Raw genomic sequence first — 26,414 nt, forward strand, 5'->3', positions numbered from 1 at the left:
AAAAATAGACTTGTAGTCTTCAGATGTGAGATAACTTTAAGAGAAATTGTATATACTGGCAATGACACAGGCTTCTTTATATAGGTTTGCATCAAAAGAAAGCGTTTATGTTTCACATTCCTACTTGTAGACAGTGATATAGACATATGTGAATTTTCATAAAAGTCCATTGTGTAAGTAAAAGTAAATGGCTTTTTGAGTGAACCTTTTGTTTCCAGTGGGGTGAAACAGGGATGTCCTTTAGGCGCTTTCCTGTATGTCTTTGCTATTAGTCTTCTGCTGAAAAAATGAATGAAGGTTCCCGTTTTAAGAGATATAATCTCTGTGATTCATCTAGAGTGAGAGCCATGGCTAATGTTGACATAATCACTAGCGATCTCCAATCTTTAATATCTTTCTTATAAACGTATATCTTGGAAACGGGATGGGCAACATTTATGCATCAACACAATTAACTAACTCATGCCACTTATGGCTATTTGTCGTACTTTCCTGATTTGAAGTTTGAAACATTTTATAACTGAAGCAGTTATCAGCTGAGCATTGCTGACCTATTTACACTCTTTAGAAACTAATTGTGATTGCTATAGAGTGCAAGCCATTTTAGTGGATTCATTTCCACCCGTTGTTGGAGTTTGCCCCAATTGCATTTTATGTTCCACCTTCTTGTTATGCTGCTTCTTCTCGTCCGCAATGTCAGCTGACAGAATGATCACGGACATAAATCAAAGATACCAACTGCGCTTTTATTTACATTTTACAAGTGAGATGATCACTTAGAGAGAAAGCTAGAAGCAACATGATGTCTCTATGATGTTTCTGAGGGCCCGGTGGCGCCAGTGTCCGGCAGCCTCGCCTCTGTCAGTGCGCCCCAGGGTGGCTGTGGCTACAATGTAGCTTACCATCACCAGTGTGTGAATGTGTGTGTGAATGGGTGGATGACTGGATATGTAAAGCGCTTTGGGGTCCTTAGGGACTAGTTAGGCGCTATATAAATACAGGCCATTTACCATTTACTTGCTGCAGCTTACTGAATGTTACAGAAGGAAAAAGAAGTGTCCCTCACACTCTGAGCAGAACTCCTGAGATCAAGAAGCAGTACTGGTCCTAGATTTTTCACTAAGTAATTTATTTATAAGCATAGAAGTAGCCTGTTCATTTCAGGCATGAGTTAGGCAATCTACTAAAAGGAGGACAAATTAATATGTCCAAAACAGGCAGACCCAATTAGACGGCAATCCACATCTTAATAAAGTTACTGTTACTTTGTCCCGTGCATAAAATCACAGCAAAAGTAACTACTCACGCTTTTTATTTGCAAAATTGTTACTGTGGTTTGTTTGTTTGTTTCGATGTGACTTAATATAAATACAATGTAACAACAGAAGAGGATTTTATGCTGTAGACTGGGATTGTAACATCTAGTCCTTTATTGGATCTAAAAGTGCCATTTGTGTTGGGTCTGAACACACAATAAGAAAGGAAGAAATTTTATCAATAACACTACCCATTCTGGGTGAGAAGCTGAATGTTAAGATGTTGCCAAGCATGTACAAAGCTGTCATCAATACAGCAAAGCTTTAAAGCGCTTAAGCGTAGAAGCTCTTTGGTTTTTTTACACTTTTGTCTTTTGTACACAATTCCTTACATCTAGAAAAGATTCTAAGATTAGAGTTTGCTGTTGGAGTTGTAAAAAAAAAAAACCAACAAAAAACTGACAAGGGTCATGCTGCTCACAACAATTCAAAAAATGGCAACTACACAAATCACCCTGACTGAAGCCTTGGCCTTACTTGGTTCTTAAGGTTGCTTGTTTTCTTTTTGTCATACACGAAGCAAGATATTGTAGTTTACACTTAATCTAGTCCTCAGATGCATTCCTAGTCACATTTCTTTTGGATTTGTTTCTTGCGATATTGTTAGAGTGGCTATCACAGCTTCAGAAAGCTTCAGAAAAACTGTTGAATAAACAGAGACTGGCCATCTGGAGTAGCAGGAGTTTTCCTGCTGAGTTGGTAAACCTGCCATTTGATATAAGCCAAGCTGGCCAGAACTGACACTAAGAAATTGAGTACAAAATGGGGCCAGGCCCCCGACTGACATGGATATGTTGGGTACTCCCAGTTTTTATGAAAAGTTTCGAAGTTAACTTGCATTTACTTTTCCAATAGTAAAATTTTAGCTAATATTGCCTTTTGAAGCCTAGCTCTTAGTGACTCTGTTCTGCTGAATGAAAAACTGACACAGATATAAACCAAAGCCATGACCGATGTTGGTGCTTCATTTTGCTATTTTCAAATGTACTCACAGTCTGCAAAAGCATCCCATTAATAAGTTAAAGACTGAAAGGTGTGAAAAAAGACATGCTCACTCCAGTCGTTGCACCGGAGAGCAACTTGGGGTTTGTATCTTGCCCAAGGATCTTTGGCATGCAGTTTCGTACAGCCAGGGATCTAGCGATTGTGGTTAATGGCTGGAAGTTGGGAAATCTCTAAAACATTCTAGCCCTACTGTTTGTTTTTCTGTGTTTCTGGTGGCTTGGCACCATATTTTTGTTATTGATCAAGGTTGGTAAGGTAGGCTGCCACTGTTTATGTCTAGTTGCTAATAGAATGATTTTTATTTCAGCTTAAATCTGGGACTTTAAGATGAAAAGAGAAACATAATACTTTTCAGACACAAGTTATTGTGTTATCCTGGTAAATTAATACTTTCTTTGTTAATTTTACAGACAGGCAGGACTGAAAGTGCCTGCTTCCTGGCTCTTACAATAATGCCCATCATAACTTCATCTTACTGGATAAAACAGATTAACTTTTAGGACATAATTTATTTTATTATTATTTTTTAGAAAAGGTGATAAATCTCAGTATATGTTATTGCAATACTCATACAATAATCATATTGTATGTTTAAAAATTATGAGTGAAGTATTGTGAAAGCGTCTTATGAGCTAGATAATCAGCCAGCCATCCTTTTGTACCCTGGTGCCTTCTGCTTGTTTTGTTCTGAGATGAAAGTGACGCACTGGGTTTGTGATGCATTAGTCAGGGCTGACGCTGCCTTTTGGTCACATTTGAATCATTGACAGAGGGAGCGGGTCATCAGGTCAAAGTTAGGATTTAGAGGGCGCACAAATTCAGAGTATTGTTGAAATATGAAGCACTATTGTTAAACATCCAGTTTAATTTTGGTTGTTCACCATTCACTGTAGTAATGTTGGCGTGTGAGCATTGTAAGAAGAGATCAGCTAGGATCAAATTTAATACCATCAATATATTCTCATATGTGTGTATCAGAATACACTAATTATGTATGCTATCCATGTAGGGTTTTGTCTCAGTTAATGTGCATTTATTGTAGTTTTCTGTCTTTAGTGCATGGTGGTTTTATGAGAATAAAAAGTGTATTTTAAGTTTACCTTGAAAATTTAAAAGCTTGAAAAGGTTTGAAAATTAACCATAGCTAATAACAATGTGCAGCATGGTGTCATTTTCTTTACTGTAATTGTTAACCTGCTTTAAAAAGCTGTTTAGCACATTTTACTGGTTGAATATTGGAGCATGAAGAAAGGAAAATCTAATTAATAGCATTCATTAACATTTTAAGGTAAGGCTTTAAGCTGCCCGGTGTGTGTGGCCTTCGAGTGATAAGACAAGGATAATTGTAAGCTGAACATGTGAGATATCCTTGAGCTTTCAGGAAGGGATATGCTGGATGTAAAACTCAAGACAAACAGAGAGCATCTTTGCAACACTAAATGTGGCTTAATAATCACTTTTCTCAAAAACCGGTCACTGGAAGGCATCGTTGCAATTGAAAAAATAGTTTTCAAATAATTACTGAGCTCTGGGTAAAAAGACGCCCCATTTCTGTACAAATTTGTATAATGTGTGTTGCATGTAATGGAACAAAAAGGTCATCGCTTTTCCTTGAACAAAAAAAAGTAACTGGGGTCACAAAAAGCACCAAGAGTGCTAACAACTCTGTTTCACGAATGTTTTCACTGTTCTTTTTATTGGAGTTTGTTTGAAAGGCTGAGCACAATCAGTTGAATTTTTTGTGTGCTTTTCTTGCCTTCTCTTTCCTCTTTTATGCCGTCTTTTGCTGCAGAGACCTTCCTCAATATGGACACAAGCAGTGGCAGTCCTACTTTGGGCGGACCTTTGACGTCTACACTAAGCTATGGAAATTCCAGCAACAACACAGGTTATTTTTTTCTTGTACCGTTTAAATACTTGAATGAAGAATGTTCTTTTTTCTTTCTAAGGGTTGGTTTTATCACTGTCTCAATGTTAAGTTTGACATCTTTGTATACTTACTGACAGGCAGGTTCTGGACAGTCGGTATGGACTGAAGAGATGGCAGATTGGTGAAGTTGCATCCAAAATTGGACAGCTTTATTACCACTACTAGTAAGTGACAGGGCCTCCTGAGTCATGTATCAATGTTTTGCAGCATTATTAATTTGACTAAGGATAGGGTAGTCATCAGGTAGGATACATGTGTTGTTGCCTTTTGAATGAAGTGGACTGCTTATTGGGGTCCCAACATAGGGTCCCGAAAATTCCATGTCTGTTTAGTATCAGCATATCTTCCCTAACTCAGATGGTGGAAGACGACAGTATATTTTACCGTTTTCATGAAGACTTGCCACTGATTTTATTTCAGCATCACGTACATTCTTTGAGAAAACGACAGTACACTAAAATATCAAACACTAACATAGAATTATTGTTCTTGGCTGGCTTAGCGATAGCATGCTGTCTGTGCAGGCGCTTGCAAAGATCTGAAGTTTTGTTAGCAGCACAATGCAGATGTTACTGTATTGGATGCAGTCTCCACTTTACCATCGCGCAATTTTCTTTTTGTGCAATAAAAACAAAAAATTATGTCCTTATACACGCCGCAGCCTGCACCACTATTTTACTCCTCCTGCACACAAACTGAAATCTTTCCCATCCCTACTGCACCTAGAAGGTTTTTTCCAGCAACCGTTAAGGGAAAAAAAAAGAACTGGCAAAGTGTTGGGCATGATGAAATTAGCCACTTCTGCATAAGCAGGAAACGTCCAAACACTGTTTTTACAGCCCACAAAACTCCTTAAATGCACTCCTTAAAAAAATAATAATGATAATTTAATTCAGTGGCAACTACATCTGAAAAAGCTAGTCTGTCACCACAATGGAAGTGCCCATATTTATCCACTTCTTGTTACTACTTTGAGTATTCTAGTCATTATAACTTTAAATATTGCATTACTTAACTGCAAGCAAGCAATGTTTATTTATGTAGAGCTGTTCAAACACAGAACTCAGGAAGTGCTTTAGAGAATGTAATCCAAATAAAAAATTAGGGGAAAAACAGAAATCAGTGGTTTGTGGAAATTCCAACTAGAAAAGGTTTAGAGCAAAGAATCTCTAGACAGCTCTACTGTAAGACGATAGAAAAGAGATCACATTAGTCCAGTTTTCACATCTTTATGTTTTTTTGTTTGTTTGTTTGTTTTATCATTGAAGTAAAACAGTGAATACATGTTAGATCTGGTATGTTATGAAACTTTGAGAGCTCTCAGGTAGCCGCAAACAGCTCAGCTCATTGTCCCTGGTGTCAAAACTAAACACAGAAAAGCAAATGAATGCTGCTGCATTCGTTCAATTTATCAATCACCACTTGCAGATTTGTTTAAAAAGATGCAAATTTGAAATATGTATTCCTCTTTGTTGACAGCCTTCGTACCTCAGAAACAAGTTACCTGAATGAGGCCTTTTCATTCTACTCAGCCATTCGTCAGCGCTCCTACTACTTTCAGGTCAACAAAGAGGACAGGTAAGCTCCAGATATTTTTTGTTAAAGTAGTGTAAGTTGCAGTTTTTGTAAGATGTCTTTAAACGTTATGTATAATAAGCCTGTTTAAATTTACCTTATTAAGAAATGAGATCATACTACGAAAAAACTCCCAATGAAGTTAGTATGATTGCTGATTCAGAGGGGTGTACTACTTTGTCAACTATGTGTGAAAGTGGCTTTCTTATTACCTGGCTGGGTCACCATGGTGACTTATGCTCCAGGCATAACCTACTAGGAGTAGGTTATGTTTCAGTTTAGTCGTCTGGAACCTCCACATTTCACTGATTTTTTTTATTTGCACCATGTTTTAAGCGCAATTTAGGTTCCCCGCTGGGCAAACATGTCTCAAATGTGCAAGTTGTTGCCCAGCTGTAAATATATAAATGTTATAATTTATTATAATCTGCTGCCAAGTCTCTTTTACACAGTTGGAACTGCAGCTACTAGTAACCTAGAATGTTTAAAATGATCCAGTTTAAGCTTTCAGAGCTCTAACGTGCAGCTATCACATTTGATATAAACAGCAGCACCAAGATTTCCCTCAGCGTTGAAATAATTAACTGGAATTAAAATGTCTAATTTTTTGCTCGTTATGCTAAATCCCAAGATTAATGAATTTCTGCAGCATTAAGCTCTTGTGCTATTTGTTCTTGTACTGTTACATTTTTAAGTGTATAACATTCTTTATAGATTTTTATCTCCATTTAATCATTATTTGATAATGTGTCTGAGCGGACTGGACTGCACTCTTGGGGATCATTTAAGTGTGTAAGAGTCATATTATGTGTGAAACTCGCCTTTTTATGTGAGTGTGCACGATCTGATGTCTTTTTTTCCCAAAAATGAGCAAAATTTCTCTTTTCACGCTCCCAGAGTGTAGATATTTACATCAAATATTTGTTGAAAAGACAAAAATGTTTATTGGAGTCTTAAGAAACACAGGGTGAACCATTTGGTGGCTCCAGTCAATTTAATAAACACTGCTTCAACTGTGATAGTGCTTTATGTTGATTTGTTTGTGTTTGCCCGCTCATATTGTCTTTTCTTGTCTTTCATCAGGCCTGAATTAGTAGTGAAGAAGCTTCGTTATTATGCTCGCTACATAGTCGTCTGTTTACTTTTAAACAAGATGGACCTTGTCAAAGTTTTGGTGAAGGTATGGAAGCCATATTGTTAGTACTTTATATTACAGCTTGGTATGCAGGGTTTCAGTCATTAGGTAACAGTTTTAATAATGAGGTACATTCACATGACTATAATTACAAAGTGATAACTTTGTATTAATGTGTATATCGACTACTAATACTAGAACGAAAGGCATGTTATAGAGTTAAAAAAAGGGGCCAAAAACAGCTAAATAAAGGAAGAAACAGTCAAAGTGTACCTATAAGGGAAAACCATTTTGTAATAGTCGAAACTATAATTTGCCAAGTGTAGTACCTGTCTACAGTCCACTCAATACCTTCAAAGTTGAAGATGCTGTATTATAATGCTTAAAAAAAATCCCCCTTAATATTAAGCTGAATTGGGTGAGGAGGAAAAGGTAAGTGTCTTGGTTTTGGACTAATAGCTTAGTAGTTAGTAATGAGGCCACTCGCATCAAGAGGGTTGTGCATGGTCTTCAAAATGTTTAGGTAGGTTGTGCAAGTCGGAGTAGTATCTACATGAATACCATAAGCCAAGTTTTCTTATGTTAAGCCTTATCTTTCTCAATTAAACAAGTCAAAACACAGCAATCAATGTAAATCCATTCACCTGTCAGTGGTTTTATTGTTTTTGCTGAGAAGTGTATTTTCTTAATTTGTAATAGAAAGTATGTTATCATTATTGGGTATGTTGCTCGTGTTGTCAAAGATCAACACTTTGTACATGTTGAGGTACCATTAACAGGTTTTGCAAATCTCTCTTTTAGGTTCTCTCTTTTTTTTTTAACGTTAGAATATTTTCTAGATCTAAGGAGCTGCAGATATTGTATTGAACTGTGCTAATATTTTGGGTTTTTTCTCCCTGTAAATGTGAATGAGGTAGTCTACTTCATGAATTTTGTTCACGATTTACTTTTATGATTGTGTAAAAATTCAAAACTGTTCGTTTTTTTTCATGACACCTCTTATTGCTCTTCCTGCCTATCTGCCATCTGCAGGAGTTATCTGAGGAAATTGAAGACTACACACAGCGTTTCAACACAGAGGACCAGTTGGAGTGGAACCTGGTTCTGCAGGAAGTGGCAGCTTTTATAGAGGTAAATAACCATCCAAGCCTAATACTGTTTGATGTTATTTCATTATGTTAGTAATTTATTCATTATATTATAATTGTCATGTTTGTGCACATACAGGTAAACAGAGAAGTCTCTGTTCTTCCTCTTGCCTGCTGGGTGATATACTGGATCCGCACTATTTCTTCAACTGCTCTTCTTCAATTGTTTGTCTGTAACAGGCAGATCCTGTGGTAGTTCTGAACGACAACAATTCTGTCGTCACCATCAGCAATCGGCTGCAGGAGGGAAGTGTGCCTCCACTGGAACAAGGCATGGTGGTTGGGCAGCTCATCCTTGCTGACGCACTAATCATCGGCAACAGTAACAACCAGGTTCTAACCCACTAAATCTGATTCATGGTTTCTCAAACTTAACACACATCAGCATGAGCAGCATGGTGGTGCAATGATCGGCACTGTTGCCTCACAGCAAGAAGGCTTGAAACCTGGCTGGGGTCTTTCGATGTAGAAGTTGCATGTTCCTCAATGTACCTTTGTGGTTTCCTTTGGATACTGCATGCATGTTCTAGTTAAATGTTATTTGTAATCTAAAGTGCCTTAACTGGGTACTAAGACTAGAAAAGCAATATATTTCTATTTCCACAATTGCTGCAACTCTTTTCAGAGAAAACTTGAGACATTGACTCTCAAGTAATATGGATGGATGGATTATTTTATTATTTCATATACGTCCTCTCTCTGGGCCTCTGATCTGATCTTTTTCTGCTTTCTGTGCAGTTTACACTAACATTCAGTTTCTGAAGTGCTGATAGTATTTGCACTGCTCACTCCTGGCTGTTATGACCCAAAAAACTAAAATATTTGTCAAACTTTGTAGGAGAAGATTACAATATAACCAGTAGTTGTTTTTGTTTCATTTTCATTATAACTGCAGCACTGATTTATCTTTGAGGGCTCTCATTTTTCTGTGTATGGCAAACAATTGTGTTTGTGTGTGACTTTGAATAATTTTTCAAACCACAATGAAGGCTGAAACAGTAACTTGATATATTAATATTGTTTGTCATTTATTTTAGGTGAAGTTCAGTGAGTTAACCATAGATATGTTCCGCATGCTTCAAGCTTTGGAGAGGGAACCAGTAAACCTGGCCACACAGACCTCCAAGCAAGGAACGATGGTGAGTGTCAGGCACATCGTGTAGTGGTAATAATGGGCAAGCCCCCCTCCTTCCTGCTTTACCACTTGTCCATGTTGGCCCAAACAGTATGGAAGCCTTCCACAGATGCATTGTCATCTGGAATATCCTGGTTAATCCATGACTCAGTGAAGCACATCAGGCTTCTCTGACTCCAGGCAAGTGCTGTTGGCTCATGCAGCTTGTTTGCTAGCGACCTAACATTCCCCATTATACTACATGGGAGACTCAGCTTAAAGCTCTTCATTGCTTGAAGCCTCCACTGTATTACGGTCTCCCTCGTGCTCTTCTGTCCCCCACCTCTGCATCCATTTCAGCCACAGAGCGTGTGGTGTGTAACTGCCATGCCGCAATCCCATTCCTCAATGAAAGTAATAGTTCTGCGGCAACAAGGAGAAGAAAAACTTTCTCAACCCACATGTTTGAGAGAAAACTATTGAAAACAAACTAACATGCTACAATAATAAGTAAAAGACAAAGACAGTAAGGAAAAAGTTTAAAGTATGGATTAAAAATACAGGAGCAACTGAAACAGGCTGCATGCTGGTTGACGCATGTCCATCGCGTGAGTCTCTGATAGGATTTATCCACAGCACAAACTGTTCCTCTGTATAAACTGTATAGATTTGCACAAGAACACATTTACTGTCCAATCCCAATCTGCTTGTCTGTTAATGAAGATACTATTACTGTACCACATGTATAAATGCACAAATGGCTTATACATTTATAATGTATAGGGATCATAAAACCACATAATACACCTGTACACACAGCAGTGTGCCTCAGCCCCGGGCCTAGAAGCCTTTTGATTTCACTTGCATTTACATAAGGTTTTAACAATCTTTTCTTTACACATGCAATGTTTTGTGTGATGTTTCTCCACAGGAACCCAACGAAAAGCCAGCGAAGAGAGAAAACCCTCACAAGTATTTGCTGTATAAGCCAACCTTCAGCCAGCTTTTTACTTTCTTGTCTGCCTCTTTTAAGGTCAGTATGATCGCAGGTTTCCTCAATAAATATTCAATAAGTTGAGATTTTTATCTCCAAGATGTATTATATATTTACATTATTTGCATTGTTAATATTTATATCCTCACTTCTTTCCACTGCTATCTGGGCATTGTTTTCAAGTTAAGCTCATAAAGGGAACATATATATATCCACTCAAGTCAGTAAATCAGGTAAATCGGTGGGATTGGATTGGGCATGATTGATGTCAGAGCCCAAACAAATCCATGGAGTGTGAGGAATCATTTGTAGACCTCTGAGTTAGGATGGTATCGAGGTACAGATCTGAGAAAGTGTGCAGAAAAATATCTGCAGCATTGAACGTCCCAATGAGCAAAGTGGCCTCTATCACTCACAAATAGAAAAAGTTTGGAACCACCTGAACTCTTCCTAATTGTGGCTTCCTGGCATTCGGGGTAGAAGAACCTTAGTTGAGGAGGTGACCAAGAACCCTATGCTCACTCTGACAGAGCTCCAACATTGCTCTGTGGAGAGAGAATAACCTTGCAGAAGCACAATCATTTCTGCAGCACTCAACTATTAAGGCCTGTGTGGTAACGTGGCTGGATGGAAGCCTTTCCTCAGAAAAGGCACATGACAACCCACCTGGAGTCCTTCAGGTGCCTTTTAGGCCATGAGATACAATATTTTCTGTTCTGATGAAGCAAAGATTGAACTCTTTGGCCTGAGTATCATGTCTGGAGGAAACCAGGTACTGTTCAGCACTTGGTCATTACCATACCTGTAGAGAATCATGGTTGTGGCAGCATCATGGTACGGGGATGTTTTTGGCACCAGCAACTGGGAGACTAGTCTGACTTGAAGGCAAGATAATTGTAGCAATGTACATAGATATCTTGGATGGTAATGTGCTCTAGAGCACTCTGGACCCTGGTCTGGGGTGAAGGCTCATCTTCCAACAGGACAGCGACCCTACGCACAGTCACGATAACAAAGGAGTCACGGCCCAGCCAGAGCCTAGACCTGAACCCGATTGAACGTCTCTGAAAAGATCTGAAAATGTCTTTGCCCCAACCCTTCCTGTCCAACCTGAGCTCGAAAGGTTCTACAAAGAAGAATGGGAGAAACTGTCTAAAAAATGGGTGTGCCAAGCTTGTATTATCATACTCAGACAGACGTGGTTGTGAATTGGCGCTATATAATTTCAACTGAATTGAATGGAGTTTTTCGGTTATCATGCGCTGTAAATTATTTAAGATTAGTAGTTATAGTAAAATGAAATACTTGAATTTGTGACTTAATTTTTTTATCTTACCACTTTTATTTCCAGGAGCTACCTGCTAACAGTGTTCTGCTCATCTACCTGTCAGCTACTGGAGTCTTCCCTACTGGGCATTCAGATTATGAGGGTATGTTTTTCTTTTTTTGTTTTGTTTTTTTTGTCTGTAATTTCATGGAATTTCTGAATACGATAATAGACCGATTCGGAGTGGAGATCAGTAATGTCATTACAGCTGTTAGCACATGTTTGTGGTAGGAAGTAAAAGTGAAAATACGTGAAAGAAATCTGATGAAATGTCTTGAAAAAGTCAAAAATGTCTGGTTCGTGAGACAGGCTTCCAGGTTTTATCTGATGTAAAGTTTTTAAAAAACATTCAAGCAAAGTCATGGATGTAACTAATAACAATAAATTAGAGACAACAGCAAATGCAACACTGCCATTTCAAGAGTTTTTTGTTATAGTAGGCATGTTTGCAGCACTCGTGTCCTGCCTTCCATTTTCTTCTGCTTATCGGGGGCTGGGTCGCAGGGGCAGCAGTGTGAGCAGAGAAGCCCAGATTCTTTTCTCCCCAGCCACCACCTGCAATTTATTCGGGGTTTCCTAGACCCGCCGAGATGTATAATCTCTCCAGTGTGTCCTACTGGTTCTACCCCAGGGCATTCTCCGAGTAGGACATACGCAGAACACTTTAACCATAAGGCATCCAGGAGGCGTCCTTGTCAGATAGCCGAGCCACTTCAACTGGCTCTTTTCGGGGAGTAGCAGCTCTAATCTGAGTCTCTCTCAGATGGCTGAACTCCTCGTCTATGGAGACTCCAGCCACCTTTTGGAGAAAGCTAATTTCCCCTGATTCTACTCCCAATCTCGTTCTTTTGCTTGTGTCCATGGTTCAGCTTTGGCTTCATTAACTGGTAAATCCGCAGCTTCTCTTTCATGTCCACCTCTCTCTTCATCATGTACCGGTATAATGTCTGCATCACTGCAGCTGCGGCTCCAATCTGTCTGTCGATCTCCTGCTCCCCTCTTTCCTCAATTGTGAACACATCGTGCACAAAAAGCATAGCTGAAATTCTGAGGTCACCAAGCTGGAAGCCTTTCACCACTTGGCCACACCTCAATATTCTGCCCATAAAAAGTCTGAACAGAATCGTGACAAAGGGCAGCCCTGAGAGAGTCCAGCACCCAATAGAAACAAGTCAAACTTATTGCCGGCAATACAGACCAAGGGACTGGATTCCTCATAACAATGGGCTGAACACCCTGACTCACACAGCACCCCCTATAGGGTACCATAGGGTTATAGTCAAATGCCTTCTCCAAGTCCAAAAAACACATGGAGACTGGCTGTGCAAACTCCCACAGACACTCGAATATCCTCGAGAGGATAACGTCCTGGTTCAGTGTTCCCAGACACAGAACAAAACTCGCATTGTTCCTCCTGAATCTTGGGTTCAATTAACGGACAAACTCTCCTTTCCTTTGGCATAGACCTTCCCAGGAAGGCTGAGGAGTACGATGCCCCTATAGTTCCCTCCTGAGTCGCCTCACGGTTTGTCCATCCAAAAATCTTTTTCCATGGCTTCACCGCTCCCACACCACAGTTTGTTCTGCTTGGCCTGCTGACATCAACTGCCTCCAATGTGTTACAGGCTAATCAAGCCCAACAGGACTCCTTTTTCAGCTTGATGGCTCCCTTCATGGATTACCACCACACCAGGCACCAATCACTTTGCCGCCACATCAAAGGGGATCTAGAATATGGATGGGAATTGATAAGAATTTAGCTGATTCCGTTTTCAACTTCATTTAACTATTCGGTTCCTTATCAATTCTCATTGAGTCCCCATTGGCTCAGTTTTGAGAGTCACCTCCATTGCTCAGCAGTATATCAAAGACATATAGGTATTTCCCCTCTGTTATGATTGGGGTTGGGAGTCATTATTTAAAGTTTATTACAATTAAAAGTAAAATTGTGCATTACTTAATTACTCCCAGGAGAAAGTAATTTGTTACACTACTCGTTACATTACTTTTGCATTTCACTTTAAAATGACCTGAAATGCATTGTCTTATAATTACCATTTAACAATATACAACTGAAATCAGCTGTTTACAGCAAGTGCAAATGAAACCGTTAAGCAGGATCAATAGGCAAGCACACTAACAATTAAAAGAAATTGAACTACTGGGAACCGGTTCTCAAGTCTCATCCCTAATGCAGAACAAGGTCCGTTCAGACTCAGTATACTTAGCCTCTCTTGGAATGCTGTTGAATTTGTACCTCAGGTGGTTGAAGATGTTGTGGACAGTGGCTTCTACCAAGCATTACCAATGCATATTTATGACCGATACAGTCTTTTCAAGTTACACCAAAGAAGCGTCTAACCCTTTCCCACAGGACCATATGATTTTGGAGGAGTTCTCACGAATACAAATCGAGATGTGGTGAATGGAGAGACGGTGCAGAAGAGGAATCAGGCCCAGAAGGAAATGCATTGGTGAGAATTTCCTAGCAATACTTCTAACTTTGCTTTGTTTATTCAGTTGACAGCATCTAAACCAAAATCAGAGGAAGTGATTTTACCTATTACTTTTACTAATAAGTAAATGACTTTCAGGCTTTCGTGCTGAAAGCCTGACTCTAAATATGTTTACATAAGTCATAATGTGTGACAGAGCTTACTAAGAATCTATCTATGTTACTTGAAAAGTGCAGAACCTCACTGAGGGTTTGCTGAGTTACATTTGCTTGGCATATTGCAGCCTTCATCCAGGAGACTTATTCCCTTTCACCCGGAAGCCTCTTTTTGTCATTGTGGATTCTTCAAACAGCACGGCCTACAAGGTATGTAGGTGAAGACCTTCCATTTCAGAGACGTTTAAATGGTGAGGAATTGTTGATGGGCAAATGGAGGGAAAAATGTGATGAGGGAATCTTTTCTCACCTCACAACACAACTTAAGCCCAATCAGCATAAAAAGAAATTCGCTCACTACGCATCACCTTGTAGTTGGCAGCTGAACACTAGTGGACATATGGTTGCATGGGAGATCCTCTAATTCAGGGGATGTGCAAGTTATCATGACAGGGCCAACTTGAAACCTGTAACTGAAAATGTTTGTTAGGTCTTTCTCATGCCTCCTTCATAAATTGCATGAACAAACACCCCATCTTATGTCAATTAATAGTTTTCTTCACTCCATTAGTAACAAGTACTCGCCTCAAAGTTGAGAATAGTTTTATCTGTGTGGATACCGCCACATTGCATCACTACTAGTGTGTTCAAACAAAATGCAACGTGAAGTTTACATCCACAGTCTTTTGGAAAGAGGTGAATTGACAAAAGCTTGTGTTGTCCAATATGAAAAGATCAGTAATTCTCCGGTTCTTTGGCAAAAAAGTTGCTTTGTGGTGCAATATAAAGACACCTCAGCTGGAATTCTCTCATAGACTGCGTATTCTCCTAATGCAAGAATCTAAAATGTAGGGCAACCTTATTGATGCAGGTTGAGGCCATATGTAGCTGTAGGATTAAACTTGACTTTTATGTAGAGATGGGGGGGAAAGTGAGAGCAGTTGGACCAAGACGACAAGAGAAAATAATCAACCTTTATAAATTGTATTCCTTTTGTAGAATGTTAGGGGCGAATATTCATGAGTTTCCAGGGATGTGCACATATTGTGTCCTAGCAGACTAATCAACACTGTTGTCACTAGTCAGTACCAGAGTTACTAGTGGTTTAATCTAATTGTTACATTTTAATTGGTGCTCCAAAAGGTCGATGGCCTCTCTCTTAGCGATAGGGTGACGGCTAAAGCTGTCGCCTCCTTGACAAGGTGTTCAGACGGGCACGTCCTACTAGGAGGAGGCCCCAGTGTATACCTGGGACACACTTGGAGAGATGGCTCAATGTTTCCCAGGATAAGTTGGAGGAGGTGGCGGATCGTGGAGGCAGGACTTCTCTGCTCCTCCCTCCACGAGCCGACTTCAGATAAGCGGGAAAAAAAAATGGCTGCATAACTTGTTGTTTTGTTATTTTAGATTTGAACTGTTATTGAAGTGGTTGTCATGGTGCGTGAATCATTCATAAAGCATAGCTCAATGTGCCACACTTTAATCACATTTGAATAGTTTTTTAGTTATTCATTTGTTACATTTTAGTAATGAACATCTTGTCTCATCTTACGTAGATTTAAATACATAAATTTAAATTAATATTTCAGCGTTTCTTAGTTTTAGACGAGGGGGGTCGAGGTAAGAGTAGGGAATTAAAATGTAGGGGATATTACTGTTAAAGGGGAGAGAGGGATGCTGAGAATGAAGGTGTATGAGAGAATCTGCTCATGGGTTTCCTGACCAAATGTGAAGCTAATTTTTTGCCAAAGTCGAAATATTTATGAATTGAGCAGATGCTCACCTCTGTTCACATCACACAGCACAAGTTTGTGTCAGACGTTCAGCTTTTGTATGGATGTCCCTCAATCTATCTTCAAGATAAAAATGTCACTAATGTCCACAGCAGATACAGTGGGGCAAAAAAGTATTTAGTCAGCCACCGATTGTGCAAGTTCCCCCACCTAAAATGATGACAGAGGTCAGTAATTTGCACCAGAGGTACACTTCAACTGTGAGAGACAGAATGTGAAAAAAAAATCCATGAATCCACATGGTAGGATTTGTAAAGAATTTATTCATAAATCAGGGTGGAAAATAAGTATTTGGTCAATAACAAAAATACAACTCAATACTTTGTAACATAACCTTTGTTGGCAATAACAGAGGTCAAACGTTTACTATAGGTCTTTACCAGGTTTGCACACACAGTAGCTGGTATTTTGGCCCATTCCTCCATGCAGATCTTCTCGAGAGCAGTGATGTTTTGGGGCTGTCGCCGAGCAACACGGACTTCCAACTCCCACCACAGATTTTCTATGGGGTTGAGGTCTGGAGACTGGCTAGGCCACTCCAGGACTTTCAAATGCTTCTTACGGAGCCACTCCTTTGTTGCCCGGGCGGTGTGTTTTGGATCATTGTCATGTTGGAAGACCCAGCCTCGTTTCATCTTCAAAGTTCTCACTGATGGAAGGAGGTTTTGGCTCAAAATCTCACGATACATGGCCCCATTCATTCTGTCCTTAACACGGATCAGTCGTCCTGTCCCCTTGGCAGAAAAACAGCCCCATAGCATGATGTTTCCACCCCCATGCTTCACAGTAGGTATGGTGTTCTTGGGATGCAACTCAGTATTCTTCTTCCTCCAAACACGACGAGTTGAGTTTATACCAAAAAGTTCTACTTTGGTTTCATCTGACCACATGACATTCTCCCAATCCTCTGCTGTATCATCCATGTGCTCTCTGGCAAACTTCAGACGGGCCTGGACATGCACTGGCTTCAGCAGCGGAACACGTCTGGCACTGCGGGATTTGATTCCCTGCCGTTGTAGTGTGTTACTGATGGTGACCTTTGTTACTTTGGTCCCAGCTCTCTGCAGGTCATTCACCAGGTCCCCCCGTGTGGTTCTGGGATCTTTGCTCACCGTTCTCATGATCATTTTGACCCCACGGGATGAGATCTTGCGTGGAGCCCCAGATCGAGGGAGATTATCAGTGGTCTTGTATGTCTTCCATTTTCTGATGATTGCTCCCACAGTTGATTTTTTCACACCAAGCTGCTTGCCCATTGTAGATTCACTCTTCCCAGTCTGGTGCAGGTCTACAATACTTTTCCTGGTGTCCTTCGAAAGCTCTTTGGTCTTGGCCATGGCGGAGTTTGGAGTCTGACTGTTTGAGGCTGTGGACAGGTGTCTTTTATACAGATGATGAGTTCAAACAGGTGCCATTCATACAGGTAACGAGTGGGGGACAGAAAAGCTTCTTACAGAAGACGTTACAGGTCTGTGAGAGCCAGAGATTTTCCTTGTTTGAGGTGACCAAATACTTATTTTCCACCCTAATTTACGAATAAATTCTTTACAAATCCTACCATGTGAATTCATGGATTTTTTTTTTCACATTCTGTCTCTCACAGTTGAAGTGTACCTCTGGTGCAAATTACTGACCTCTGTCATCATTTTAAGTGGGGGAACTTGCACAATCGGTGGCTGACTAAATACTTTTTTGCCCCACTGTATATCAAACGTGCCACTGTTGTTTGTAAGTATATTTCCATAATTAAAATGCTTGTTTCTGTCTTTGTTTTATTAGAATTTTACAAATCTATTTGGCCAGCCCCTGGTGTGCCTACTATCACCTACGGTATATCCCAAGAGTGTACAAGGTGGGTGTCACTGCAGAACCACACTCCTTTAACCAGAAGACCTAAACGAACTCCATCTTCGTCTGTTTGCCTAACTTCCTCTCTGTGGCTCCGCTGTCTGAGTGTTTTGGTTGAAAGAGAAAGAGGCTTTTAGTCTAATGTTAGTTAGACAAAAGTAAATTCTGGACTGTTTGTAGCAGCTGATTAATCCACATTTAACATGGGTGTCATTGGTATCTACCAGTATTTTTATGTTTGGTAAAGATGCTGCTTTCAGTGGAAGCTTTTCAGGCATCGAATTTCCTTTCAGTTTACAATGTCTCTGCTTCACCTGTTTAGATCAGTCTCAGCGTGGGAGTCTCTTCACTCTGTTCCTCTACAGTCCGCTCTTGGCTTTCTCCTCCGTGTGTGGCTTAAACAGTGTGCAACGAGGTCTTTGGGAAAGAGCTCAAGAATTCCTTCGCAAAGTGTACCGTGACATTGGGCAGATGCTAACACGATCGCGGACCATAGGTATGTTATGGAGATTAGCATGGACTATGAAAGGGTTACTGTGACGACCCATGTGTACTGTATTTGTGACCATCAGGTGAGCTTCGTAGGTCCCTCCATGAAAATAAACTTCTCTCTTTCTTGAGAAGTTTAAATCTATGGTGGATTTAAGGCTGCACTGAAATAAATTGTGATGCATTTGTCTTCTGTTGATCGACTTATTTACACATTGTTTAATGCAGATCAAGCCTTTTTGCAGTTCTTTGGTGACGAGTTCCTGCGGCTGCTGTTGATCCGCTTTGTGTTCTGCTCCGCTGCACTGAGACTGCATAAACTCTTTCGGGTAAGTCTGCTTTCCTCAAGGAGCCACATTGTTTAAGTTTATATGCCAACAATGCACCATGCATTTCCACAAACCAGTGTTTCTTAAGCACTTGCAGTAAGTCGTATTTATGCATCATCAGGAGGTCATGTCATGTCAGCAAATACTCAGTAAATGAACCCACTAAAGTCCCCAGATTATTACAGGTTTACAGTTATTGATTATTTTAATAATCAATATTTTAATATTAATTATTCCATCGAGTAACTCAATAAAAAACACTTATGTTATTATGGGGGCAATAATAAATAATATTAATAAATGAGAATAACAGATGAGTTTCAAAATGCTATTTTTTTTAAAATTTTATAATAGTTTACCTGCATACAATAATTTTTTAACCTTCTCATTGTGTTTAAATGCTATTTAAATCATGTATTTTTTAAATTTCTCGTAAATGAAGGAAGCTCTTCTTAACGCTTAAACCTTTGATTCTCACTTTAGAGTGAGAACCCTTCAGTGACCACCAAAGTATTTTTGTCAGGTAGCTAAAACACAATTTGGATGTTTGTGTGCTTGCAGGAATCTCAGAGTTTCCCGGAATCCTATCCAGAGCTCCCCAAACAGGACACAGTGGAGAGCAGCCTTCTACAGAAGCATATTTTGGAGCTGGCGACCATGCTGGACGTGCAGAGCTTATTTTGGGATGATTCACTGGAAGCCTACTAACATCTTCACACAGGGCAGTATGGCGTATATGTAAATACAGACTCCACTGCCAAAGCCCTCATGGTCATTTTGTTTTTTAACAGGTAATGAAAAAAAAAAAAACCCAACATGCAAGTTCATGTCCTCCATGTAAGTGTTAATGTCATGCAACAGAAAGATGTTCACATAGTTTCTTCTCATAAATTCCCCATTTTGACTCTCATTGGCTTGCCTGGTAAATATGAGCAACATAAGAGTAAAACAAATGAGATGCTCCACATTACTGTTCAACTTACTAGTTCTTGTTTATCAGCTTCTAACTTTTTTCATGACAGCACACTATCATCAAGATGATAACAGCCTTGGTAGTTTGTTGTAAAAAGATTTTTCATCATTTATTAACGTAAAGGAACAAAGTAAGGAAACATTCTTGGCAGCTTTCATGTGGTTTTTGATCCACCTGTAAAAAAGACAAGCATGGTAGAGCTAAAAATGCATCAGGAAATGTAATAGTTATTATATGAGCACATTATTCACCAAAAATATTATTAGTGCTGGAGTTTTGTGTTTGCCAAACAGCGCTTGGTGTATCAACTTGCAGCACGCTAAAGGTGCATGAGGTTTTGTTTCGCCACATGTTGTTAGTTAGTCGCTTTCATATCATTAACAAACTAATTCGGAGACTTTTTTTTTCAGCCTTGTGTGACGTGATAGTGCTTCATTTCCCATTTCACTGTGCTGTACTTGCATGCTAAAAAAGGCAAAGACGTGTGTCAGTTAGTGTGCTCCAAAGAGGATGCTCCACCACACAAAAGAAATTGTAGATGTTCAGATGACTTGGAATGAGAAAGTAAAGGGAAGTAGTGCATGTGTTGCATGGGCCTGTACAGTTTAGTTAGTCAATTGGTGAAGACAATCTAGTGAGAGGTGGGAGAGGTGGTGACCTGTCAGAGGTTCAAATTGTTGTGCTTTCTGATAACACAGATCGTTACTTTTATTACTGAAATGGCTAGGCACCTGTTATCTTCATGACGACAGCATTAACGTGTGGCCTGCCACCTAATCAGAACATTCTTAGCTGCTTTCTTATAAAGCACAAGAAATACCAGTCGTGCTCCTCTCGCTATGTCCTTAAGTCATTGTTGTCACCATACTGGCTGGTGGCTTTCACTCCTTTAAGCTCAAAGATGGTTCCAGGCAACTTTGCACCGCAGGAATTCAGGGCTGCCCCAAAAGTTGACTATGAATGCCAATTTATCAGGATCCTAAAAGCAAAACTTATGGCTGCAGGGAGTGACTTTAGAGATTATAGCCCAGAGCTTCCTTTGAACCAACTGTGGTGTCTCGTGGCGATAAACCGCATTCACACTGGAAGTGATTCCTACCAACATATCGATGAGAAACCACAGAAAGTGAACAGTATTTAGTGACTATGGGTTTAAAAACATGCTGGCGACGCAACTTCCAGGTGAGCGACTTAAATGACCACCAATGAGAATGAAGAATACTGTTGATTGACAAATGACCTGGTATTAAATACATTAGAGGCTCACCTAAGTGATCGGGCATCAGCTTCAATGCAATGTGCAACGAATGAGTCAGTCAGAAGAGCCTCAGAGTACGGCTTCTGCTCCTCCACATCGAAAGGAACCACGTTAAGTTGTTCCAGCATTTGACTTAGATGCCTGCTAGGTGAGGTGCACGTCCTACAGGGAGAAAAAACCATGACAGTCCCAGGACCCGCTGGAGGGTCGAGCTTCCCTGCAATCTCTGCCAAAACTACAGCCTTCAAATCCTAGACCCATAGATGGATATTAGAATCCCTATTAGCTGTGTCTTAAAGGAAAGCTAATCTTAGTGGGGTCCAAACTACATTAATATCAAATCCATATGAGAACTTGCATAGCACAGTACTAAAACTTCATAAAAGCATACATAAATGTATAAAAAAGAGCAATTTGACATATCTGCGATCAGTTATATTAGTGTCTGTTGCAAATTTTGCACATTTGTTTGTGCTTTAAAAGCATTAGACTGCTACGTATAGACTTTGGCTTTTGTTGTTGAAATCTTAGAGTTTATCCAGTGAGTGAGTCCCCAGTAGGTTGTAAGGGCTGCTAATGCAGTAGGTTTGTTAGCGATCCTGGAAACTGTAGCAGTTCAGAATGAATACTAAAGAGAATGCTGCACTAGACCAGCCTGCGAGTTCCTGCAGTGGAAAACCGCCTCCCATTTGCCATTAAATGTTTAATTCTCAATTCACAATCTGTCTCTCACAGAGGCTTGGAGGAATTTTAGCTCAATTTTACCTCCAACTTATTGGTAGCTTTCTTTGTTTGATTATTTAATTGTCTTTTAGAGAAAACGTTTGATGTTTTTGGTCACACTGAAATGCATTCATTGTTGATTTGGTCTTTTTATGTGATTATTTGTGAATAGAAGTGTGTGTATATATATATATAGTATATAACATCACCAACCAGTTCCATTGAAACCTCTAACATCTAAGAGGTATTAGCTAAAAAGAAAAATTGTCTTTATATTCAAACTTTCAGTATTACATTGGCTAATATGCATGCCTCATATCTTTAATGTAGTGGGGCAGATGTAAAAGGTCCAAAGGTTTATCAGGAACTGCTGTCGATTTATTCCTGGCAGCAGCAGGGGAAAGTGACTGCACATGGCTGCTGAAATTTAACTGCACTTGTTGAAATGTTGGAATGATACAGCAATGCAAGAAGCAGCTGGTTGAAATGACATTTGACTTTTTAGTGTTGATTTTTTTGTTATTGCCACCATTGGAGTGTGCACACATGATGTATAATAGTGTTGCGCAGAGATGTGTTTGTTCAGTATTTTGCAAGACTATGTAATCCATAATGAAATATGAAGTTAAAGCGAGGAGGAGCAACATGGTAAAGAGGCCAGTTTGTTCTTTGACCATTTTTCTCTAGTTACATTCCAGCTTTCCGAGGATGTGAAGAGAGGCAGAGGACGAGTGTTTTCTCAGTGTTACATTTGTCTATGGAAGTCAGCTGTTTCTACATTTTCTTTTCTTTTTACCGTAATGTGTTTCCTGTATTGACAGTTATGACATTTAAAATATTGTAGGCTTGCACTTTATGAGATTTAATGTTCTTCTGATCTTGTTAGTTGTTCTTTAGTCCAGAAATTGAAAAATACTTTCATGTTGTTGTTCTTCATACCAGCCCTACACACTGGTGACCTTCTTTCTCTTGAAGAGTAAAAGTTACGTGGGTCACTGATTTTAAACTTTTCATCTTTTGTCATGTTTTTAATAGCAGTTGGCTGTATTAAGTAGGCAGCAATAACATGTCATTTACATGTGTGAAAAAGAATGAGAAAGATTTCTGTGGTGCTCAAACGTAATGCTGTTGGTGAGGATTGCAATACCAATGATGTTTTCTAACACTTTGTATCAATGGTACACAGTAAATCCTCAAACACTGCATACTGACAATTTGTCAGGTACTATTCCAAAAGTCTTGTTTCTGTGTTGTTATAACTTCTTACTGTACATTCAGTTCTCAGAGCTCAAAAGATCTCTGAAAAGGTTCAACACTTTGGCCTGCTGACACAAAATTAGCATTTTTCTATTGGAAAATAACCCCAAACACAAACTGCTGCTGCCCCTTCATCGGAATTATAACGACGAAACCTGATAAATAAAAGAAACGAAGAACGTAACTTTGAGCTTCTGTTAACCGTTTGTGGAACTTCTGTTTCTGTTGTTCATGTTCAAAACATCACCACAAATGCAACATTTGTTATGTAGCAGCACTTGGATCATTGATGCAAACAGTGTGTATTATTTAAAGTTGCCTCTCACAGATGTTTCCTGAAACTTGTTTTTTTTTTTTTTTTTTGGGGGGGGGGGTTCATGTTGCAGTCAATTTTATACTACTCTACCCAGCAGCGTATGAAGCATGGTGCGATAACATGTTTATAACATTCTGTATGATGGAAATGGGTCGTGAGTCACATGATTTAATGGCTATGTGAAGACTAGATTGTTAAAATGTTTTTTGGTGCAATATTCTCGAGGTAAATTCACTGCACATTTTTAATTTTTTTAATTTTTTTTAAACAATAGAACAAAAAACCCATCAGTAGTTCACGCAAAATAACAGCTATGTTAAATAAAATGTCAAGTTGTGTAAACAAGGTACTAAAATTGTATCACTAAAATAGCTTCTGTGAACAAAATATTAACAAGCTCATCTTGTATGATATGTATGAATTTGATTAAATAAGGTAGCTTGTGAGAATGAAATATTTACAGATTATACAATTATGCAAACAACATGTTGCAAGTTGTGCAAACAAATTACTAAGAAGGTGGATTCTGTGAGACGGATGGAACTTTTACAGGCATAATATGACCAAGATGACTCGTGTGGGAAACATCACTGCGCAAACGAGAGACTGTCACAGTACATGCTTTACATCCTTTGGTCGGTGTTTTTAGGAGGATTTAAATACTACTAGCAATGAACAAAAACAAATGACACATTATACACTGCAAGTCGAAATGTAAAAGCAGTGTGTGTTACAAGCTAAGTACCCCCTATGATTCAGAAACTCGTAGAACCACGTTTAACAACAATAACTCAAAGTAATCAGAAAGTCCCATCACAGCATTTTAGTCAGGTTGAGGTCTGGACTTTGACTTTTTTCAGTTATTCTGTTATAGATTAGCTGCTGTGTTTAGGGTTAATGTCCTGTTGATGACCCAATTTCATCCAGGCTTTAACTGTCAGACAGATGGCTTCACATTTAAATCTTGAACATTTTGGTATACAGAGCAGTTCATGCTCCACTCAGTGACCGCAAGGTGCCCAAATCATCATCGCTCCACCACCGTGCTGACAGTTGGTCTGAGGTGTTTGTGCTGGTGTTGTGAAATGGAGCTCTTGGGTTTGTTGCAGTGTTTGAAAGATTGACACATGTCTTGAATGTTTTCCACTTGTGAATAATCCGTCAAACAGTGGACAACAGATTGTTTGGAAATGGCCATTTAACACTTGCCAGGTTGATGGGCAGCAACATTTTCTTATTAAAGATCGTTGTTGATGTCTTTCCTCTTTGGCGTTGTGTTAACACACCTGAATGCTCAGGAGCAGCAAACTACCTAAACCTGAGCTTATATGGAGGTGCTCACACTTGCTGATGATCAGATAATCAAGTGGATTTGATTAGCAGTGCCTGGCTGCTGCTTGCCATCTTAATTCCTTTTGAAGCAGTTAAAGTGTGCCTACTTTTTCACACGCTGCTTCTGCATTTGACACAAAATTTAATATGTTGTGTGTTATGTTGTTGTTCATTACTGCAATGAATTTATCAGAATGTGTAATCTGCAGGATTATACAGAGGATATCACTACTGTAAACTAAAATGGAAATCTAAACCCTGAAATCCAACTCTGTCCAAACCACAAAAGACTTTTTATTCCTCTTCTGCTGTCAAGTTGCTATTCCTGTCATAATTATCTGACATGTTGGGTGTTCAAGGACTACAAATGTTCAGCGTTTTGTGACATAAATTTGCCTTATTTTGAAAAGTTTCACTCTTTTATTTTCCAGAATTCACACGGTCATATATTTATATTTTTGTTGCAATCATGCCAATTCAGTCCATTTCAAAGTAATCAAAGTGAAAATGCACAGAAGATGCTGTGATTTTTGAAGGCCAGCTATGGGGGTGAAATCTGCCTAGGCAGTATTAGAATCCAACAGAGCACAAGAAATAAACTTGTTTTTGACATGGACGCACAAAGCCCCAACTCCACGTCAGCAACCTGCTAACGCACGTCACAAATAACTGCCAACTGATCAATTCTGATTTCTTCCCCAGATGTGCAGGGGTCCTTTCTACTGTTTTCTACTTGTAAAATTGTCCAAAAGATGGGAGCACCCGTCCTTTATACCCACACGTGTCACATGCTTGTGATTATCAGTGTCAAAATGTCAAATGTATTTTTAATATTTCTTTAAAAAAAAAAAAAAAAAGAACAGATGTTTATCTGTAAGCAGCATGTTTGTTTAGAGTAGGAGGTGCCAAAGACTGGTGTATTCTCATGTTCCCATCTTAACAATGATTAAAATCAGTTATTGTATCAGATGTTGCTTTTTTTTCCCCTCTGTGATGGAGCCAATAATGAAAACAATATTTGGCTTCATTAAAGGAGTGTCCTGTGTCACAACAGAGATGATGTGTGTATGTTTCTTTATTGTTGTATGTTGTTTGTGTTTAAAGAGTTCTGTGATACAATCAGCTTTACCCGTTTGTAAAGCAAGCCTTTAGCTGTGTTGTAGTGTGGGGAAAAAAAGGCTAGTGTGCCTGAGTAGCACCTTAAATCTAAAAGCAGCCCATTAGCTGATACACTCAACAGATGTGTTTCAAGGTTCAAAGATTTCAAATATCTTTCAAAGATTTTCTTGGGGCACTGGCTGCTATTTATTCGTATGAATCATGCAAGCACAGAAAAAGGATCTAACTCAAGGAATAAGTCATCTCTACATAAAACAAACAACGTAGAATCTAAACATATGTGGTAGACACTTTTTTTCATTTGTCTTATTCCTGTAGTTGAATATTTTTCCATCTACAAAGTTATGGAACATACAAGTCTTGGGCCATATCCTGATCACTTAACCCCCAGCCACTGAGAGAAGCTGCAGCTCTAAGATAAGATAAGATAGAACTTTATTAATCCCTCGGGTGGGTTCCTCTGGGAAATTCGACTTCCAAAAAAAGCACAGCAACGACCGAAGTTACAGTTACAGAACTGATATATATATATATATATATATATATATATATATATATATATATACATACATACACACACACACACACACACACACACACACACACACACACACACACACACACACACACACACACATATATAAATACAGAGACAAATATAAATAAAATATACAAAGGGGATAAATAGAATAAATAGGAATAAAAAATAAAAATACAAGTGAATTGCACATTTCAAGTATTGAGTCTATTGCACTGTTGACTATTTACAAAAAGTATTGCACAAGGTATTGTACAGTGAGGTGCAGAGGCACTACAGCTTAG

The 26,414-nt window shown here is 39.2% G+C and overlaps 1 protein-coding gene across 2 annotated transcripts in view; it reads left to right on the forward strand.

Moving 5' to 3' along the window:
• Nucleotides 1-25,530, forward strand: part of scai (suppressor of cancer cell invasion) — a 32,493-nt gene extending 6,963 nt beyond the window's left edge. The window contains exons 3-17 of one of the 2 annotated variants that reach the window (XM_004575046.3): nucleotides 4,114-4,209; nucleotides 4,329-4,415; nucleotides 5,731-5,829; nucleotides 6,910-7,006; nucleotides 7,994-8,092; nucleotides 8,290-8,442; nucleotides 9,147-9,248; nucleotides 10,155-10,256; nucleotides 11,569-11,647; nucleotides 13,919-14,018; nucleotides 14,284-14,365; nucleotides 17,728-17,800; nucleotides 18,119-18,292; nucleotides 18,514-18,614; nucleotides 19,176-25,530. In XM_004575046.3, the coding sequence (XP_004575103.1) occupies nucleotides 4,114-4,209; nucleotides 4,329-4,415; nucleotides 5,731-5,829; nucleotides 6,910-7,006; nucleotides 7,994-8,092; nucleotides 8,290-8,442; nucleotides 9,147-9,248; nucleotides 10,155-10,256; nucleotides 11,569-11,647; nucleotides 13,919-14,018; nucleotides 14,284-14,365; nucleotides 17,728-17,800; nucleotides 18,119-18,292; nucleotides 18,514-18,614; nucleotides 19,176-19,322 (1,591 nt within the window). In that variant the 3' untranslated portion in view covers nucleotides 19,323-25,530. The remainder of the gene's footprint in view (nucleotides 1-4,113; nucleotides 4,210-4,328; nucleotides 4,416-5,730; nucleotides 5,830-6,909; nucleotides 7,007-7,993; nucleotides 8,093-8,289; nucleotides 8,443-9,146; nucleotides 9,249-10,154; nucleotides 10,257-11,568; nucleotides 11,648-13,918; nucleotides 14,019-14,283; nucleotides 14,366-17,727; nucleotides 17,801-18,118; nucleotides 18,293-18,513; nucleotides 18,615-19,175) is intronic. The other variant, XM_004575047.3, reaches the window with a different exon arrangement.
• Nucleotides 25,531-26,414: the final 884 nt, after the last annotated feature.

Source organism: Maylandia zebra, linkage group LG7 (assembly GCF_041146795.1).
Source record: "Maylandia zebra isolate NMK-2024a linkage group LG7, Mzebra_GT3a, whole genome shotgun sequence".
NCBI classification, from domain to species: domain Eukaryota; kingdom Metazoa; phylum Chordata; class Actinopteri; order Cichliformes; family Cichlidae; genus Maylandia; species Maylandia zebra.